The sequence below is a fragment of the Polistes fuscatus genome, unplaced genomic scaffold, assembly GCF_010416935.1.
Source record: "Polistes fuscatus isolate 324 unplaced genomic scaffold, CU_Pfus_HIC Scaffold7, whole genome shotgun sequence".
Taxonomy (NCBI): domain Eukaryota; kingdom Metazoa; phylum Arthropoda; class Insecta; order Hymenoptera; family Vespidae; genus Polistes; species Polistes fuscatus.
Window position 1 is genome coordinate 8,212,152 of NW_025113151.1, and position 22,167 is coordinate 8,234,318.

Below are 22,167 nucleotides of genomic sequence, written 5' to 3' on the forward strand. Positions count from 1 at the left end.
CTTCTTTTTATTTTTTTTTTCTGGACACCCTGGAGCGTAGGAAGAAGATGAAGAAGAAAGTTGGATGAAAGTTAAAAAGGAAGATCAATCCCCCGATGACGATTGTCTACATTATCAAAACGTTCTTTTTTTTTTTCCCCCTTTTTTTTAGCGCAAAATCTTCATTGAAAATTTTTATTAGAAAATTTTCCAGGGTGTTTCACGTTCTCAACATCCGAGGGATACTTTTTTTTCTGTCTTATTTCTTTTTTTTTTATATATATATCCGGCTCGTTGGCAGCAGGTATTATCAGATAATAAAAGTCAAAGACTTTGCAACACAGCTGTCGATCTATTATAAGGGAGAAAAGAAAAAAGAAAGAATGAAAGAAAGTGAGAGAGAGAGAGAGAGAGGAAGATTTCTGTCTGGTCAGACCCCGTCGAAAATTGGACCCAACGATGCGGCCAACACACATAATCATTTGTAATCGCTGGGATTGACGAAATGTGGACCGAGACCGGTTACCGAGTTCTTGCGCATTTACGATTTTCAATGAAAAACGCGTTCGTCATCGTAGAAAATCTGTTTGTCGTCTCGTAGGTTCGCGTTCCCATTCGTTATATAAAATCGTTCATCATAGGCAAATATGACAAGCGGGCAGCGCCCTCTACAAAGAGGCGGAGGGGGAGGGAGAAAGAGGAAAGAATCGAAACCGTGAAAAATCTCACTGATCTGACTCGACAAATTCGGACTGTCCCTAAATCTTTGAGCTTTAACAGAGGAAACGATGACGACTTTTCTCAATTGTTAGCAACCGGACAACGTCCTTTTTATAATCGTACTCTAAATCTGAACAATTTCTGAAAGAGAGGAGAAGAAATAAGACTTTCTTTCCTTTTCTTTCTTTTTTTTCCTTTTCAATGATATAAATGTTTGTGATACGGAAAAAAGTTAATTTAAAAAAATTCATTGAAAGATTACGAATGAAAGTGTTTGTTGAAAAAGTGTAAGTTTGAAGTTTAGGGATTTATTTTGGGTATCGGTATTTTACAATATTTATTATTAGGATTTTAAATGAATGGTTATATAATTATTCTTTCATATTCACTGTAATAAAAAATTAAATTAATAAGAATGTACTATCTTTTTTTAAATAAAAATACTGATCATATAAATAAAAATTTATTTAATTGTGAGTTATAGAAAATTAGAAAATTAGAAAATGAAATGTGGAAAATAAAAATTGTTGTATTATTACTAAAAAAAAAAATACCGAAAACTTGAGAAATACTGAAGAATAAAATTGAAGAAATTAGATCCTCTGTTCACGATCGTTGTCGTCGGCTACGTGGAATTTCTCTCTCTCTCTCTTTCTGTTTCTTTCTTTCTTCCATTCTTTCTCTCTTTTCAAACAGAGAGATTTGGGTAGAGGGAGGAAATTATTTTTTCCGTTTTGCGTGCTATTTTTACATCATCTGCTCCTCGCGCCCAAGAGTTACTGACCTCTGGCCAGTTAGTCGTACCAGCGATCAACTATTTTTAAACTCTTGAAAAATGCATAGCCTCCCTTTCGGAAGAACTCGTGAAACTGTGATTTCAGAAGAGAGAAACGGTGGGGATAGCAAGGGGAATATAAGAGGGTGGGAGAAAACGACTATTTTGTCGTCGTCTTCGTCTTCGTCGTCTTCGTCATCGTCATCATCATCAACTTCTTCTTCTTCTTCTTCTTATTCTTATTCTTTTGACTGCATTTATTTCTGAATGGCTACGTGCTACGGTCAAGAAAAGTTTCTTCTGTTTTAAAATCAACGAAAATTTCTTCTTCTTCTTCTTCATCTTTCAAGTTTTCATTCTGTTCAATTCAATCGTATAAAAAAGCAAATAATTATCCTGCAATTTTTGCTTGTTCTTTATATCTTCAAATGATTAAGTAAAAAAAAATCAAATATATAGAATTGTTATTTATTTTTCTATAACCAAGATAATATCATTTTTATTAATCACGTATGAAACATCATAAACGATAAACACGATTTTAATTTTTGAATTTTTTTATTAATAAAATAAACAATTTGATTCATAGTTTGACTGAAAAGTTTTCCAATACAAATTTTTCAAAGATCTTTCTATATTTCGATTACTTTTCTTTTTTCTTTCGTCAACATAACTAATAACAAACGTATAACAAAAATTATAACAACGACTTAAGATCCGTGATGTTATCTTATAGAAAATTTAGCGATCGTTTTTTTGATTTAAGCCGACTCGAGGGTAAAGAAAAAAAAGATCTCTACCTGTCGAGATTTGACGTTCCATCCCCCAATAGTTCTCGCTAATTTAAAAGCAATTTTCTCGAATACCTTTTGAAAATGAAGGATAAGAAAAGGAAGAAGGCATAAAACCTCTTCTTCTTCCCACGGCAGTCAAGTTTTCGGCGGTCAGCTGGTTTGCGTTGGAAAAAAACGTGCGTAGCTCTTCCGTTTTTCTTTAGTCCTCCAGATCTTTTTCCGATTCTTTCACCTTTCTCCCTGTTTTTACAACTAACCACCATATCTATCTATCCCCACCTCTGCCTAACCCACCTCTCCCCTCCCCTCTACCACGACTCCCACCTTTTCTTTTCTCTCTTTTACGAATTTCTATTTTCTTACCTGAGAAAGCAATCTCGGTTATTCCATGCGAAGGATACTCATTATCGAAATCCTTTCAAAACGGAATAAAAAATAAAGGATGGACGAAAAAAATTGGATAGCAAAAAAGAAAACGAAAACGAAAAGGAAAATGGAAAAAAAAAATATAGTGAGAAGAAAAAGCAAGGATCGATCGTTGACTAAACTATTAAAAGACGACACTCTTTACGATTTGATCTAATGTAAGCGAGAAGAAAATGATTAAAATCTATCAGCAGCTGGACTATTTCACGGAGAACACGAGAACGATCTAGTCGCGAAATAAAAAAGACGATCGGTAAAATCTCGATCGTATGAATGCTCGAAATTCGATCGAAGGAGAGGACTAGTCATCAACAAAAAGAGAGAGAAAGTAAAAGAGAAAAGAAGAAAGAGAGAGAGAGAGAGAGAGACAAGGAAGTAAGTACATAAAAACGTAAAGAAAGAAAGAAAGAAAGAAAGAGAGAGAAAGAAAACGTCGGCGTCTTCTCTCACGACAAAATTTAAGGAACGAAACGGAACGGAACGGAACGCACGTGGTCCACTGAGCCGTCACCCCGTAGGCCTCACCCCCCCCCTCATTTTTTTCAATCGCTTTTTATGTACCTCCTCCCTTTTCCTCGAGGCCCCGGGATTTTTTTCTTACCCCTTAGCTGGCCATCTGCCACTACGGAAAGGGGCGGCCAAGATGCATCTCCCGACGAACGGGTGGGGTTGTGTTCTGGGGGAGAAGAGAATCAACGAGAAAGAAAGAAAGAAAGAAAGAAAGAAAGATAGAAAGAAATAGAAAGAGTAAGAGAAAGAAACGAAGATGAGTCCGAGGGTCCTCCTCCTTGCAGGGGTAACGGCTTAAGTCCCAGTTTAAGATCTCTCAACGAGAAACACTCACACCATCTCTCTCTCTCTCTCTTTTTCACTTACGTATTCATGTACGTATCTCTTTCTCTTTCTCTCTTTCATTCTTTCTGAGTGAGTGTATGGTGAAACATCAGAGGCTCACGTTCGCGTCGGTAGAAGGATGGAATAAATCTACGCACGCCCGCGAGTGAGCCTACTGAGCGAGTGAGGGACTTTCTGAAGAGGAAGAAAAGAGGAGGAGAAAGAAAAAGAAGCAGAGAGAGAGAGAGAGAGAGAGGGACAGAGATAAAGATAGAGACCGCTGGAAGATAAAATTCGACTCACGATACGACACACCATCTAGACCTTCCTTCCGATGATCCTCCTCCCTTTCCCCCCTTCACCATTTTCTTCTTCTTCTTCTTCTTCTTCATCGTCTCCTCTTCTTATTCTTCTGCTTCTTCCTTCATTTTCTTCTTCTTCTTCTTTATTTAGGCTGATGGCACGAATTGACCCCTCGGTTTGAGAGAGATTAATCCTCTCTGGTCCCTCTCTCTCTCTCTCTCTCTCTCTTTCTCATTTCTCTTTTATTTATTTCTTTATTTCGAGTGTGTTAGTAGTTCGTTTCTTTTACCAATCAGAAATAGCGAAGATACTTTAGAGAAGATTTTTTGTTGTTTGTTGAGTTAAGTATCGGTAAGAATGAATAAATGTACTCTACTTTTGTTCTTCTTTTTGAATAAAGGATGAGAAAGAAAATTAGAGATAGAGATAGAGAGAGAGGAGAGAGGGGAGAGGAGAGGGGGAAAGGTTAAAGGTCATTAAAATCCTTATCCCTTATCCCTGCCCATTCATTAAGATCCACGAAGCACTCGACGTGAAACCGTTAGCACGTATCCGTTTCACTTTCATTCGTTCTATCGTAACTCCGGCTACCGTCAGGAAACAACTAAGAAGTAAAGGAAGAAAACCTTGCGAAGAAACATTGTCGATACCGTTAGAAATAGCTCTTTCTCGGTTAGGTTTATACCTAAATGGAAGAAAGAGAAGAAGAAGAAGAAGAAGAAGAAGAAGAAGATAAAGAAGAGGAGTGCTAACAGGGAATGAGATAGTTAAAATCGAACCTTTAGGAATGATTTTCTCACGGGAGACGAGGTGAATGCTATCGATCAATAATATTTTTTTTTTCCCCTTCTCTTCTCTCTCTCTCTGTTTTTTTATTCTTTCCCTTAAAAAAATCGTACAACGACGAAGCCAAAGTTTCCTTTTTCCGATTCGATTTTTGATCCTAGTATAACACGCTAAGTATAGTTATAGTATAGCGCAAGGGGAAAACTGCTTTAACAACCTAGTAGTATTTCAATTTTTTTTTTTAACTTTTATCTCCCTCCCTCTCTCCCTCTCTCTCTCTCTCTCTTATTCTCGATTTCTTCGTCCGTTTTTTTGCCACCTTCCGTCAGAAAGAATCTGTGCCACTTCGGGGGTACCGTAAGCTTCCTTCTCCCTACTACCACTACCATAACCACCCTTAAAAAAATTTTTTTACGAACCTTCACAAGGTGTTTCCGCTACCGAAAAGTTCCGCTACCTTCTCCCTATGACTCCCCTCCCCGTCTCTCCCCACTTCTCCAATTCTACTATTTTCAAATGCGTACGCGTACTAACGTGGATCGTACCAGGAGTATGATCGGAGATAGAAAAAAACGAGCTCGAGCACCCCTAAGAAAAAGAACCACCACCATCATCACCGTCACCATATCACCCTGTCGTAGCACCTCACCGTATTGGAAGCCAGCGATCGACGTTGACGTCATTCTAAGGAATGCACCTAACATTATCCACTCTCTCCATTTATCCCCTCCCCTCCCCAGCCCTCCCGAGCCTTACCACCCATCAGTAGCATCTCTCCTGGCTCAATCGTGAGTCCTTACCCCCTGGGTGCGAGCTTCGGTTTTTTATTCCTTCCCGATCTCACCCTCCTGTTTTTTTTCTTTCAATCTCTCTCTCTCTCTCTCTCTCTGTTTCTTTCCTTCTTGTTAATGTTTTTTTCTCGCGGACTAGTAGTACGTACCTATGTTGCTCCATCGTGGTATTTATTTCTCGTAACCACACACACACACACATACACGGAAGGAAGGAAGGAAGGAAGGAAGGCCGTGCGAAAGTCCTACGGTGAGAATTTTTTTATGCAAAAATGGACATGGGAAGAGAAGGCGATCGTGGGTCACCTTTAACCGGATATCCTACACTCGGGACAGTCTTGAATGAGAGAGAAAGAGAAAGAGAAATCAAATGAAAGAGATAGAAGATGATGTTAAATGAGATTAATGTTTTCCTAGTTCGAGTAAAAGTAAGAAAGGAGAAAAGATTTATATTAAAAAGAACTATAAAAAAAACGTGCGCGGAGAAAGAGAGAGAGAGAGATTAATTCACGCGTTGTGTGAAATTGATCGTGAGTTTTTTGATGATGAGAACATATATTTTTTGGTCGTTGGAAATTCGTTTCTCTTTTCTTTTCTTCTTCATCATCTTCTTCTTCTTCTTTTTTCTTTCTCTCTCTCTATCTTTTTCAGTGTATCTTTTTTTTTTCTTTGACCATCTGTATGTACGAAGTAAACGAAGTATTCCGAATTCGGCGATAAGATTAGCGCGTTTTGTGTATCGCGTATCGATTTTATGAAAACGATTACGAAAAAAGATTGAAAAAAAAAAGAAAAAAAAAGAGAGAAAATTTCGTTTCATTTCAAATAAAACGGATAATCTAATACGTTTTAGTATGTGTATTAAAAAATGATGTTGCAGTAATTAAAAACTAATCGTATATATATATATAGGAAAATATAATTAAAAATAAATCCTATCGTCTTTATATTTACGATTGCAATTATACTGTAAATTAAATTAAAATTAAATTAATAATTATTTACCGACAAAAACAATTATGTAATAATCGTTAAAAGAATCTCAAGAAAGAAGGGTAAACGTGAAAATGAATCTACTTTTTTGAAAAAATGTACCGTCTTCTATGAAAGTAAGAAAGACGGAAGGGGTAGAGGAAGAAGAAAAAAAGAAGGGGAGCCAACCCTTGCGAGAGAAAAGGAAGAACGAAAACTTTTTAAACACCCTTGGCAAGGGGTCTGTCTTTAGTTATATTTGGTATCTGTCTCTTCTCGAGAGCACACATGCCACATTGGCGTAGCCGTGAATGGACAAGAGAGAGAGAGAGAGAGAGAGAGAGAGAAAGAATGAGTGAGAAACTAACGGTCAACTAAACAACGTTCATCCACCCTCGCATGATCTCATGCGGTTCTCTGAAATTATACACACAAAGATATTACTAAAAGGAAAATAAAAATACAAAAATAAAAGATAAAAGGATATATAGGAACTGGGGAGTGAGGGGAGAAAGAAAAATAGAAACAATCTCTCGATTTTCTTACACCATAGATATCGAAGAAAAAGAAATATCAAATTTCTATAATCCATATAGCATTCAATCACTATAATAATAATAATAATAAATATCAAATAAATAAATGATATTAAAGAAAAAGAAAAACAGACAAATATTAAAGATATAATCTCTAGATTATTTTCTAACACGATAGATAGAAAATATAAATGATTAGATAAAAGATATTAAAGAAAAAAAATAATCAAACTTCTGGCAGTCTATCGTGCATCTATCCATGCAAATACTATAATAATAATAATAATAATAATAACATTAAATACTACTCTAAAAAAAAAAAATTAAATAATAAAACAGAAAGAAATATGAAGAATAATAAGAATAACCTCTCGACTCTCTTACACCATAGATAGAAAATAAAAAAAGTGATTAAGTAAAAGAAACGAAAAATAAAAAAAAAAATAAAAATATGAAGCTTCTAGCAGGCCTAGCCATGCAGCTAGTATGCAGGCACTGTAATCAACGTCCATTGTCCATCTCAATCTCCAGTACTCGAAAGGCCAACAAAGCTATTCGCGCCTTTCTCTCTTTCTATCTCTTTCTCTTATTCTTCTTTTACTAATACTACTACTACTACTACTACTACTATTACTACTACTTCCACTTATTGAACTCGCGAACGCGTAGGAGATCGAATATTTCAAGGGACACGGCGTGACATATCGGGCATTGGGAACGTGTAACGTTTCCAACCATACTGAGAGAGAAAGACAGAAAGAGAAAGAGAGAGATAGATAGACTCTCTTGCTAAAGGTACGAGAATACGTTCTAAGTTGACCTCTTGACCATCTCTGGTCACCAATATACCACAAACTCTGACGCATAGACTCTACGGTTACGCGTGTTTGCTTTTATCTTCGAGTTCCTCTCCCTTTCTTTCCTTCATTCTCGTGGTATCGCACGTTGAGTTTTCTTTCAGTGTTTTCTGTGTTCAACATGGACGTGGTTCAGATAGAGAACGAATACATACGAGGGACGGGGAGGAGAGGGGAGGGGACAGATAAACTCCCACGAAGAGCTGGACTCAGGGCAAGGAAAGTGCACCAAAACGATTTGTCCTCTCTTTTCCTCCTCCTCCTCCTCCTCCTCCTTCTCCTCCTTCACCTCTTCTTTCTTCTTCTATCTTATTTACCTCCTCCACCTCTTCTACTTCTTCTTCTTCTTCTTCTTCGTCGTTGGTACTGCGAAGGCACATGTGCACGTCGCCGAGTCGCCAGACAGATCTTTTTTGTCCCGAAGTAAAAATAATCTTTAAAACCCCGAACAGGATGCGTTGTTAGAACAGGGGACGTGAGAGAGAGAGAGAGAGGGAGAGAGAATGAGAGATAGGGAGAGAGAGCATCGGGCATCGTCACCAAGGCGCGTCCACGCGGCGTTTTTTCACCCTTTGGACCTTCCTCTTTCTTCTAACGGGTGTCCGAAATGAATCAATCCAAAGTACTACTAACTCCATTTCCGGTGTGAAACGTACATTAAAAAGCGTATAAGTATTTATCCGTCGGATGTGACAACGTTCTTTTTTATTATTATTTTTGATTTATATATATATATATTGAATTAAGAAAAATTTCGATAAATTGTTTTTCTTTTCTCTTCGAAATCGATACGAATTTTCCAAGGATTCGAATGATATAATTATTTTTGAAATTAATTTATAAATCATATCGAGGAATATATTTATTTAATTAATGACGTATTGATCATTACTGTCAACAATAATTTGTATCCGTCTAACGAAGATTTAAATTGCTAATATTCCGATATAAAAACGTTGTACTCTTTTGGAATGCTGAAAAAATTAGATATCAGATTAGAAAGAAATTGGACATAAATTATGTAACGACCTATTGCATTAAAAATATGAATCGGTATGAATTTTCCGAGAAATCCGAATATTCCAGCTATCTCCGTGATTTTATTTGAATAAATTGCAATTTATTTCTCAAATTGACCCAATCGAGTGAACCCGGATAATGTTACTCTCGTTGATGATATATAACAGCAATTTTGTAGATACACATATATATATAAAGAAATTGTAAAAAAAAATTACATATGGATAATATTAAAGGTGCGAGAGTTTGTGGAAAAATGTGTATGAACTTGCGAGTCGAAGGAAAGACAACGGTGGCCTCGCTGGATAATGAATGTGGGAGTTTCACACGGGTCAACGGATCGTTGCTTGCGTTTCCTAAGGATACGACTCTTCTACGATGCACTTGGAATTTCTCCTTCTTCTCCCTTCTCTTCTATACCTGGACTATCTATCCTCCTCTGTTCGAAGCGTGCTTACTCCTAATAAACACCTTGATAACTTATGCATTCCAAGTTAACGATAAGATCTTAGAAAACGCTCCTTGAAAATCTACCAGTTAGCTAAAGTAGATCGCGTATAAGTGTCTTTTTTATTCTATCTAACATTATTTCATTAAACATAAGTGATATTCTTTTTACACTAAACGTTCTAGGGGGTCAAATGATCGCTATTCGTAGCTCGGTATTTTCATTTTGATTTCTATGTTAATGCTTTAACTTGATTTTGTTTTCATTTTATATAGATATTTTTGTATTTATTATTTAAAATTAAACCTAGCTGATCTATTATCAATAAAGTAATTTTTATTAATCTACGAAGTGAATAAAAAGAATGATAAATAAAATAGTTAAAAAAGTGTTATTAGAATATAGTAAATGAAGTATCTATTCGTGGCTGTGAATTTGAATAAATAAAAATTATCAATTAAATATAATAATATATTTTTACAATCTCAAAAATTACATTATCTTTTTCCATCAAAAAATATTCTATAAAAATAAGAATACATATATATATATATAAAATTTGTCTAATGGAAAATTTGATGTTAAAAATAAATAAGTATGTCTTTTTCCGTGACATATATCATTGTGTATCGAAGATGGAACGAATGGGAGAAACGAGGGAAGAAGGAGTCGTCTCAAAGAAGAAACTAAAGTTTACGCGAGCGTCGACCGTAAAGAATACGGATTAACCTTCGACCGCGAAACACTTTGCCGAGTTTAAATTCGCGCTAGAAGTCGCGTGCCGCGCTTCCATTGCCCTTTTCAAAAGACCGTGGCTGGTAGGTCCTTTCTATCGACTATCGAAGGATCGAACGAACGTTTGCCGCATTTTCAATGCTGCCCGATCGACGAACAATATACACACATATTACATACACTTACACATGCGTATTATTTATATCGATGAATGCCAGTTACAACGATTCCTTCCATTGAGATGACTGGTACGATGGGAAAGAGATAGAAATAAGGAGAAAGAGAAAGAAAGAGAAAGAGAGAGAGAAAGAGAACGATGGGAAAGAGATAGAAATAAGGAGAAAGAGAAAGAAAGAGAAAGAGAGAGAGAAAGAGAAAACTGAAGTGGACTTTTCGATTCCCGCGTTAATCCTATCCACCGAAACAAAGGCACGTACTAGATCTTTTTAAAATGCCCAACGTCGTTGTCCTTTCCTAGATTGCTCCAAGTAGATACTGCAAAGGGTCTAGGAAATGCTATCCAGGACCCCTTAAAATAGAAAAAGATAGAAATAGAAAGAGATAGAGAGAGATGGAGATAATTTCTAAGAGTTTTGAAAAGTCACTTGGAAGCTCAACAACGCACGGTCAACTTTCGTCGTTGGTCACTACCAAACGAGATTCTTCTACCATGAGAGAAGAAGCAAAAAAAAAAAAAAGAAGAAGAAAAATGAAACGGAATAGTTTCTTCTTCGAGACAAGAAGGAAAATCTTTTTTTAAAATTAAAGGTCTCTGAAAGGATAATTATCTGTTTCCGTTTTATCTTTGTTTTTTTTCTCTTTTCTTTTCTTTTCTTTTTACCTTTATACTTTGCGGCAAAGAATTCAGGTGGATAATGTTGAAAAAAAAAAAAAAGAAGAGAAAAGAAACGCGAAGGTAAGAAAAAAAGGAAGAATATCGCGGGAAATAAAAAAAAAGAAAAAGTTTAACTCGAAGGAAATGGATCACGATGATCGCGGAACGTCGTTATCGATCGTTAACTCGTGCACACTTGGTTCGCTGTTTTACCCAAGTAGGAATAATTAATGTGAGAGAGCAGGTACCTCTCCTTCGGGTTTGCTCCTCTACTCCACTTTCTCTACGATTCCGCTGGTACGTGTTTACGGGAAGTTTAAGGAGACGACGACGACTACGACGACGACTACGACGACGACGACGACGATGACTATGACGACGACGAGGACGACGTCGACGAGGACGACGAGAGCGTGCATAGTTAATCGCACGATCGGTCCATAAATCTACGAAGCGAAAGACGGATGCGGCACGTTGCACGAATTATATAATCGTTCATTGGGTTCATGATTTCTAACGAAAAATAATACTAAATTAATGTAAGATAGATAGACAGAGAGAGACGATAAATACACGTATACCGTCAAAACGCGAAGAATATTTCAATACAAATTTGATTTTGGTTACGTTGAAATGATCAATTTTTTTTTTCAAACTGTCCATCTCTTACACGTCTCATCACATGGAGAAAGAGAAAGAGAAAGAGAAAGAGAAAGAGAGAGAGATAAACAGACAGACGTACAGACAGACGTACAGACAGGCAGACAGACAGATCGAGTGTACGACTGGAGATATACACACATACGGAGAATGTAAACGCTCGCGCATGTGTACGAAGCGTGTAATGTTAGCACGAGTGGGAGTGAGTTACCGTGAGCTAGCGAAAGAGAGAGAGAGAGAGAAGGTAGATAGTATCTAAAAGTGGGGAGTAGAAGGAGACAGGTATATCCGTCTATATATACGTATACGTATAAATGTATATATAGAGTAGGAGAGCGAGAGAGAAAGATAGAGGGGGATATCGAGAGAGGGGAGTTATAGTTACCCCCACCCAAGCTCGGGGTGAAAACTACCCCGAGAGAGAGCGCGTGGGGTGTCCGGCGGCTCGGCACGGCGCCGAGCCGAACCGAGCGCGTCCGAAGCGAGCGCAGTGCCCGAGACACACCAGGTCCCGTACGGTACGACGACGACGGCGCACCGTCCGGCACAGTCCACTCAGAGATACGACCCATGCTGGACCATCGTCGCTCTGGTCCACGGCGCCGGTATCAGCCAATCACCAGGAACCAACCTCGTGCCCGTCGTCAGCGCGAATCAATTGTCGAGATACAAATTTGTCATCTTATACATTTGTCATTTAACTCTTGTCGACATTTTTTAAGGACTTTTACTAAATAACAAAAGAGCAAAGTAGAGAAGTTCGAGGTGGAGAAAAAAGAATTTGTTGTTATTGAAGTAACATCGAATTAGAAATTGTTATCTGTCCCAACGTGGATAATAACGATAAGAAGAAGAAGAAGAAGAAGAAGAAGTGAAGATTGTTATTGAAAATTATATATATATATAAGTACGAAGACACGGATTATTAAATTGGAAATAAGGGGAATTAGTGAAAATCGGTGTGATATTATTCATTGACGTTTATGATTATGCAATTGAAGTTTTGAATATTATTCAGAACGAGATTTACAAATAATAGTGGGGAAGAAAAAAAAGAAGAAGAAGAAGAAAAAGAAGAAGAAGAAGATCAAGACGAAAACGAAGAGAGAGAGAGAAAGAAAGAGAGAGAGAGAAGAAAAAAGAAAACGAAAAAGAAATAAAGACAGTAGAAGGAATAATAGTCAAACAGCAGCTGTTGTTGTGTAGTAGTAGAAGAAGTTAGTAGAGAAGTAGCATTTAGTAGTAGTAGTTAGTAAGTGGTGTTACCCGCGCTCGCGAGTGCGGCGGAAGAGGTGCCGCCGACACCTCGACGCGTCTCGACACCTGCGGATCGTTTTCGGTCAGTCGTCTTCCTCCTCCTCACTTCGGTCACGTTCGTTGTGTGGGACTGTTTCTCTCTCTCTCTCTCTCTCTTTCTCTCTCTCTCCTCTTATCTTTCATATATATACACACACACACACGTACACATACATAATATATTATATATACATTGACTGGTTCACTATCTCTGTCTATCTTTATCTATCATCGAAAGTATCATACAAGTTTTATTTTTATTGTGTGTGAAGAAACGAGCATAGATAGTTTACTCGAACTCCATATATATACTCTCTCTCTCTCTTTCTCTTTCTTTCTATCTTTCTATCTTTTTCTGTATTTTTGCATTCGCGTGTCACTGATGTGGTGGTGTGTCGTATTTTCTCGCGAGCGGGAGACTGCGGAAAACGCAATCGAGGAACATGAGGGACACGAGCCGTTACGAGTATATTACTAGTTGACAACGACGAAGATTACGAATAAGACGACGAAAACGACGAAGAAAACGACGACGACGGCGGCGGCGGCGGCGGTGGCGGCGGCGGCGTCGGCGGCGAAAACGGCGACGGCGACGGCGACGGCGGCTAGTCAACCTTTGTTGTTGACAACGTCAGGATCAAAAGGACATTGTTAACGGACGATAATTGTGAAATTAAATTTGTCCCAAAACTGTGCGAACGAGAGTTGTCAGTTAATTTCTAAACTTTCGGACTGCGAGAAGGAGGATTAGAAGAAACGAGGACAAGAATAAGAAGAAGAGGAATAAGGAAAAGAAGAAGAAGAAGAAGAAATTTTGTGCTGGACCGTTTGGACAGTAGTGTGTTGTTTTCCTTGATTCGAAAAAGGTGTAGAAGAGAGGTGGTGAAGCTGGAGGTGGACGAGGTGGGGGAGGAGGAGGAGGAGAAGAAGGGAAGAGACTTTTCGAGAGGAAAATTATACGATAGAAATTATCTTAGACCACATAGAATAAATGGACAAGAAAATTCTTCCTTCGATAGGAAGGAAAAGGAGGAGGTGGTGAGGGGTAAACGTGACTTTGATAACAACAACAACAACGAAAACAACAACAACAACAGCAACAATAACAACACGTCAGGCGAACGGAGGACGTTAATAACGTGAAACGTGTGTTAGATTAATACGAGGACAATTTTTTGTTTTTTTTTTTCCTTCCAAACCTCCCTTCTTCACTCTTTCATATCATAATCGTCATTGTCATCCTCTCTGTCATATTATTATTATTATTATTATTATTATTATTATCTTCTTCTTAATCAAATTATCCGTTTATACCTTTATATATATAATTTATATATATGGTTGTTTTTCTGTCCTATTTTTCTTTTTTTTTTTGTTAATCATCTGTTATCGGCCTCGCGAAAAAAAAAAGTGAGGAGGAGAGAGGATCAGCGGAAAGAGGAAGGACCAACGACATCATCCTCTTCTTCTTCCTTCTCCTCGACGTTGTCCAATCCGTTGGTTCGTTCATTCGTACGGTTCGTTCGTTCATTCGTTCGTTCTTCGTCCCTTCTCGGTCCCTCACTGAGGAAACTACCTTGGAAGTGCAACACGGATCCGAACGAGGAACGACCACGTCGGCACCATGAGGATCAAAATGCCCGCGGTCAGGATCGCGCAAGGTGAGTCCGTTTTCTTCTTCTTCTTCTTCTTCTTTTTTTTTTCTTCTTCTTTTTCTATTTGCTTTTATTTTCCTTACTTTCTTGTATTTTTGTTCGTTCGGTCGATTATTCTTATCTCCGATATTTATCCTTACAAATTTACCTACGAATTTTTTTCTACCTCAGTCGTCATTTATTTTCTACCGTCCGTCGCTCAGAGCGAGTTACTTTTCTTACTTTGTTTACATTTTTATCTTCGTCGCCCCCCTGAACTTCTTCTTCTTCACTCTCTCTCTCTCTCTTTTTTTCCCTTTTTTCTATCTTTTCTATCTGTGGAAAAAAATGTAGAGAAAAAAGAAAACGTAAACATCGGAGAGATATATCTAATCGAAAAATTCTGACTCTTAGGATATTTCGATATTTTTTTTCTTGATGAAAACTTCTAATACCATTAGTAATTTTAATTTTAGATGTTAAGAAAAAAAAAAGAGAAAAACGCGTAAAATTTTAAACAAAACGAAAAGCGAATATAACCGGTCACGTGGTTTTCCCATTTTACCCGCCATTTCTCTCGTCGCAACTTAGGAGACTCCTGAGTAAAAAGTTATAAACGACGTATTAACGTAATTAATCGTACGATAATATTTTAAATGAAACGATACAAATTTCTTAATGATAAAAATTATCGTAATATTCAAAGTATACAGAATGTTTTCTCCCAAAACTTTTCTTTCCATTCGCAAGTCGTAGGAGAATAAAAAAAGAAACGAAATCATAATAATAATAATAATAAAAAAAAATTAGAAATATAATAAATAAACTGGAAATCTCAAAGGTAGAGATACGACATAAAACTCGACGTTAGAATAAAAAAGTATCATCCTCTTGGTAAGAACGCATTAAACAGACGTTGTTCCGTTCATTCGTTCGTGTTATCAAAAAGAGTAAGATAAAAAGGATAGAAGAAATAAAAAAAAAATAAAATAAAAAAGAAGAAAAAGAAGAAGAAGTAGAAGTAGAGGTAGAAGAAAAAAGAAAAGGAAAAATGAAAACAATGAAGGTGATCCGTGGTCGCGTGGCGCGAGCTCGGAAATCAAAGAGGGAAAACGGAGTAAGTCGAAGCTTGAGAAAGAATCTCAAGAGATGGTAAGAGGAAGGAAAAACAGTGAACAAGAGAGATAGAAAGAGATAGAAAGAGGGAGGGAGGGAAAATAATAAGAAAAAATATAACAAAGTGAGAGAAAGAAAATAATAAAAAAAAAAAATAGAGAGAGAGAGAGGGAGAGAGAGAGAGAGGGAAAAAGATGTAAGGGCAACGTCTTCGGTTAACTCTTCGGTTGAATTTTTAATTAGTCAGCCGGCAGCCCCGATGCCGACCTTCGTTCTCGAGAAAGAGGAAGGAGGAGTAAGTTAGTAGTAGGATGAGGGGGGGGGTGGAGTGGATGGGTGGGTTGTAGGGGTTAAAGAAAGAAAACGAGAAAAGCGAAGAAAAGGAAAGAAAATGAAAGAAGAAAAAAGAAAGAGATAGGGAAAAAGAGAGGGAAAAAATAAAATAGGAAAAATCAGGAGGAAGGAAGAGGGGAGGTTTGGTGAGAGGGATGTTGGTGGGGATAGCATTGTCATGCGCGCGTTTTTCACAGACTTTTCCACCCCCGTTTCGCGTAGGAAGCAACCAACCACTACCCCCTCTCTCTCTCTCTTACTCTCTTTCTCGTTTTCTCACGTTTTCTTTCGTTTTCTCTCTCTCTTTCTCTGTTACACCTCTTCATTCCTCGTCTTCTACCTTTTTCTTCTACAGGGCTACACCACCGAGGTTCGTTTGAGCCCCTCGCCTCTTCCACCCCCTTGGATCCTCGACGGCGGCGTCGTCGCCGGCGCCGGCTCCGGGCTCTCCGGCTACGGGCTCCGTTTTCTTAATTACAACTGCGATATTCTTTAGTTCGCGCGATGACGCCGCCGCGAAAAGATATCCGAATCTTTTACTAACGTTTCCGTACAACCCCCGCAACAGTACCCACTCCCCCATCCCCATCGTCTATTTTACTTTTCGTCCACCCTTAACGGATCAAAGATCGATTGATCTTATTTACTCTATCACGAATCGCTGCGATTCTGATTTTGTTCTTTATATCATACGATAGGAGGTACGAGCACGTTTTGTATCGTATTCCTGTTGTAATTCTGAACGAATTTCTTTTTCTCTTCCTTTTAATTGTAATATTTCATGAAATCTAATTTTTTAATTTGATCATTGTGTGAAATAAAGGTATAGATATGTAGATGTATATATATATATATGTATATATGTATATATATATATATGTATATATGTATTATTTCGATGAGTGATAATACCCTATTATGATATAGTATTTCGTGATATTCAGTTGATCTACTTGTTTGAATGATATTCTTGAATCTTGAGAATCTCTAGGACGATAATAGGACGATCGTAATAGAGAAGAAATCGATTAAACTAGGATTCTTCTTTTTTCTTATCGACGAGGTAAGTATTCGGAATATCTTCTTCTTCTTCTTATTATTATTATTCTTCTTCTTATTCTTAGAAAGTAAACGTTTATTTTCCATAAATCTATTTATACGTACAAATATAAATATATATATATACTTATGTATATATATATATATAAGCATAAATATAAGTAGATCTTGTTAATAGTTTCTTCATTTACGTTACATCCTATCGTCCAATGTAGATAAACGCTTTGGACACGTCTTGACGATTCCTAGCGTTCACCTATCAATGTCAAAACTTTAAATACTATGTTTACTAACTCGAGAAGGTCTCTTCCTGGAAATGAAAACAACGACCTTTAAGTACCTTACGATCCACGTTAACGTGTACACCAACACTAATACATAAGTATATACATATATATAAGTATATATATCTATATATAACATTTATATATATTTATATATATATATATATGAAAGTAAGAGGAGAAAGGAATTGTTTAAACAATCAACGAGAATCTCTTTCGAAATTTTTTGCCACTTTCATAACTCCGTGCAATAAAAAACGAGTAATGAGTAGGGGGGAGGGGGAGGGCCGAGGTAGGTACTCTTCTTATCTCGTTTATTCGAAAAAACCCATGACTCATTTATCGTTAGCGTAATTATACCCGCATATCTTACATACAGATATATAGTACATTTATATACATATATATATATCTACGTATGCATGCATGCATCTATATATATATATATATTATATTATAGTACGAAGCTAGTCGCGGTATTCTCAAAAGCTTATTCTACATAGCACCATGATCGACTGAAGGTACTCACGAGGATGTTATTTAGCAAACAAAGTACGCGTTTTACTTGCCCCTGTAACGGCACGTGCGCGGCATATGCGCGTTTTCTATCTGCGTGTCTGTTAAATATTGTCTTTGATGCGACCCGTCGGAAACCCTTCTTCACCTTGTGTGTATCCATCTCTCTCTCTCTCTCCCTCTTTCATTCTATTTAACTGTCTTACGTACATTCTCTATCCTTTTCTTTCTATTCCATCGTTTCCTACTCTATCGTCTATCTTTGTCTTTCTTATTACTTTGCCTTTACACTGTGTGAGAGAGAGAGACTGTGATCTTAAGAGAGAGAGAGAGAGAAAGAGAGAGAAGCCGACAAAAAAAGTACTTTGATTTGATTCCTTAGATTAACCTTTAGGGCGTTGGGCGCGTGTCGGCAAACCCTTTTTCTCTCTCCATCCTTCCTTTATCTTTTCTCCTTTTTCTTTCTTCTTTCTTCTTCTTCTTCTTCTTCTTCTTCCTCTTCTTCTTCTTCCTCCTCTTCTTTTCTTTTTCTTTCTCTTTCTGTCTATCTCCCTCCTCCGAAAGGGTCCAGCACGCGACCAGGTAAAACAAGTCGTGTCGACGCGATCAAGAGTCACGAGCCACGAGCCACCGAATCAAACTTTTTCTTCTTTTTCTACTTGCCGTTCTTCTTCTTCTTCTTATTCTTCTTTTTCTTCATTTATTTTTTGTTGTTTTATATTTTCTTTATTTTTTTTTTCTTTATTTTTTGTCTTATCCTTATTAAACCGAGTGACGGCAAACGTGCGGGTAAGATCATTTATTAAAATTTGATCACGAGTTCATTTGCCATGATGATTAATTACAAAGATTAAGAATGTAAAGTAGATTGTGAAATTTTTCTATGGATTTTCGTAGTTTTTATTTTGAGCGTTAGAACGAATGATCATTTATTCAAAATCGTAACCGTACGTACGTTTTGTCAAATTGATATGAACATAAAAAATTATTGATCGTTTAATAGTCACGAATCTTTTAAATTATTACGAAAATTGAATTTGAATCTTAAAAGTTAATTAAATGATTCGATAGTAAAATCTGTAAAAAAAAGTTTTTGTTAAACGAATTGAATTACTTCATCTCGTGGACAGTTTTCAAAAATACGTTTTAATGCTAATGTAAGATTACTTTGAGAAACATTTTCTATCTCTAGATGTATGATATTTTTTTAAACGAATTCGAGAATAAAGGTATGAAATAATTAATGCGTATTTTTGAAAATTTAAATCAACGCATCCGTTGCTTGTCACTTTATTCAGGAGATGGCGCCAGCTGTTATCGCGAGGAAAACGTTTTAGAAATTATTTCGAGCTTATTTAAATCGTTATCTTTTTAATATTTATTAATAATTCATAATTAATATTAATATACGTTCAATAAGTTGAACGATTAAAAAAGACCTTTCTTCTTTTGTTTTAAAAGATCATAACTTCTGTTAGAATTTGAATTTTTTCTTCCTCTCGATGTCATAATTCGGATAAATTTTATAATATTATATTAGATTTGTACAAACACGAATATAAAAGAACGATCAACCGATTTATGAATAAATACGAAAAGTATAATTAAAATATAATAAAATTAATGAATCGTGTGTGTGTGTGTGTAGATTAGAAAGTGATTTAAACGAGAGACGAAAACATTAATCTTTCATCGGTTTTAGGATGTTCCTTAAATCCTTGTCTCTTTTTTTTTTGTGAAAGGACGAACAAGGATAACGATTTTCTCTTTTTCTCTTTCTCTCTCTCTATTTCTCTATCTATCTGTCTTATCTCTTTCTATCACGTTGTTGTTAGTGGGCTGTATATCGTCCGTCCAATCTGCCGGTGGGCAATTTCAACTGAAATACGATGTCGTCGTCTTGTTCGTTCGCGAATTTCTCTTCGAGTCCGGAGTCTTATTGCCTTGAACGATTTAACCATTTCCTCCTCCCATCCCCTCCCCTTAAAAATAGTTTACCATGACGAATTTCTTTATCTAATTAATATCATTTAAAAAGAAGAAAGAAAAATAAAACAACCGAGTTTATATTTATACGAATGTTTGATATAAAAAAAAAAAGAATTAAGTAGCTAATTTATAGTAACGATTTTAATTGATTATAAATAAACATTTAATGATAAAAAAGAAAAGATATAAATAAAATTAAATGATATACACGTTGAATCATTTGAAACAAATCTTTAAATACGTTAATTGAGAAATTTTAATTAAAATTTTATTAAATTAATAATTTAATGATATTAATTGTTGTATCCAATGAGAATATCATCGCAATAATCTTTATATCTCTGAAACACAAATGTACGTGATAAAAAGAAAAGAAATTAAGAATGGAAATAAAATTGAGTGGTAATGAAGTAAATAAATATTTCATTACTTTATCTCTCTCTCTCTCTCTTTTCTCTTATTTAATTTTTCTCTTCCCGATGAAGAAGAAGAAGAAGAAGAATAAGAATAAGAAAAAGAACAAGAAAAATAAAGAAAAGAAAGGATTTATTTCGTTCTTAAAGAGAATATAATAACGTAGACACGCGGAGCTTTTCTTCGAGCTAATGGATTTACAAACTCGGTACTATTCCTTTAGAAACATCTTTGACCGTGACAAAGGGCCGAATAACGAGTGTAAACTTGGAAAAAAAGGGAAGAAGAAAAAAAAATAACATAATGTGAGATAAACCTAAGAGGGTAGAAGAAGGAAAGAGAAAGAAAGAAAGAAATAAATAAAGCAAGAAAGAAAGAAATAAAGGATGAATGAAAGAATGAAAGAAAGATAGAGAAATAGAAAGAGATAGTTGAAGTGTAAGGAGGTAAGGCGTAAAGAAAATTTATGTTGTTTGCAGTGTCGGTTTCCTGGTCCATTGTCCAGCATTGTCCGAGACCCTCCTTCTAAGGTGTGAACACCTTTCGTAGCGATAATCTACTCGTATTATTATACGCTTTGTCGGGTGTTCACTTGTCGGAGGGGTTTAGCCAAGTCTCCGCATCAACAGCTACCTGACCAAGGGTCACTTCGATCTATACTCTTCCTTCCTTCCACCATAAGGTGCAACTATCTCTTTCCCTTTTTTCCTCTCCCTTATTCTGACCACTTTTCTTACCTGTGACCTGTCCTGATGTTCGAGGGTCACTCAAAGTGAAGCATAGCAAAGCAAGGTGTCTATTGTCTACTTTACTTTAAAGTTTCTTCAATCCTTTCGTGTGAATAGTTGTTTATGTAAATATTCGAATGGTAATTGAGAGGATTAAGGTGTGGAGTCAAGTTTCCATTTTAAATCCTTTCGATCTAAATATGTTTGATTTCTTTTTTTCTTCTTCTTCTTCTTTTTTTTTCTTTTGCGTGTTTTTTCTTTACAATATAATCGGATCAAATTAGTTTAGACGCATAGAAATTGGTTTTTATATAAAAGAAAGCTAATTTTTTTTTCGGTATCAATGATTTTGATCAAATTCTTTTCTTCCTATACTTCTCCGAATATTCACCCGATATATATATATTATTAAATTATTTTATTAAATACGATAAGGAATATATTTTACTACGAAAGAAAATTTATTGAAAATTTTCTAAAACTGTTTAAGAATGAATTTGTTGTTAATTAAATTATTCGGAAAGTAGAATTATTTCTCGTTTATAATTAATCTCATTAAAATTATAATCATGTATATATATATATACAGTAAACATTTTGAAAAGTTTCATTTTCTTCCAAAGATTCCATTCCAGTTGGTCACCCGTTATAATGTAATGTCCCAGGAGGGCGTATGTAAAGCACGTGGCCGTGTCGTAGTACGTGGCACCTCGGTTACTTCTATAAATACGATTATACCAGAGCGACCAAGTTCAGGGGAATAGGGAGGACCGTGACCGTTTTTAGATTTTCACTAGTCAAACCTACCAAGCTTTAGGAATTCCTCAGTATGTTTCTTATTCATACGAGCCAGTACTTTGCGGAAACTTCCCTTACTATTTACTCTTTTTCCTTATTCTTCTTCTTCTTCTTCTTGTTATTCTTCTTCTTCCTTCTCTACCTCCTTCCCTCCATCATCATCATCATCATCATCATCATCATCATCATCATCATCTTGTTGTTCTTGTTGTTCTTCCTATTCTTAATGGGAAACTCTCGCGGTCCCAACAGGAAGCACATAATTAAAAAGAAAAAAAGGTATATACCTTATTCCACCTTCGCATACAAACGTAATGTTCCACCACGTCCTTGAAGATTATTTTTCACGCAAAGAATTGTAAGGTTCGATATCAAGCAAGAGTTCGTTGGCTTTTTCTTCTTACTGTTTTCCCCCTCTCTCTCTCTCTCTCTTTTTTCTCTCTTTCTTTCTCCTTTTCTCTTTTACTTTCTTTCTTATTCTCTTTAGTTCGTTGCAACGAGTATGAGACCTTGAGAAAGTCATATTTAC

General features: G+C 36.2%; 1 protein-coding gene across 1 annotated transcript in view; it reads left to right on the top strand.

Moving 5' to 3' along the window:
• The first annotated feature begins 14,106 nt into the window (after window positions 1-14,106).
• The window catches only part of LOC122524068 (B-cell lymphoma/leukemia 11A), a 29,848-nt gene continuing 21,787 nt past the window's right edge, over window positions 14,107-22,167 (top strand). The window contains exon 1 of the mRNA XM_043646136.1: window positions 14,107-14,428. Within this exon, the coding sequence (XP_043502071.1) occupies window positions 14,392-14,428 (37 nt within the window). The 5' untranslated portion in view covers window positions 14,107-14,391. The remainder of the gene's footprint in view (window positions 14,429-22,167) is intronic.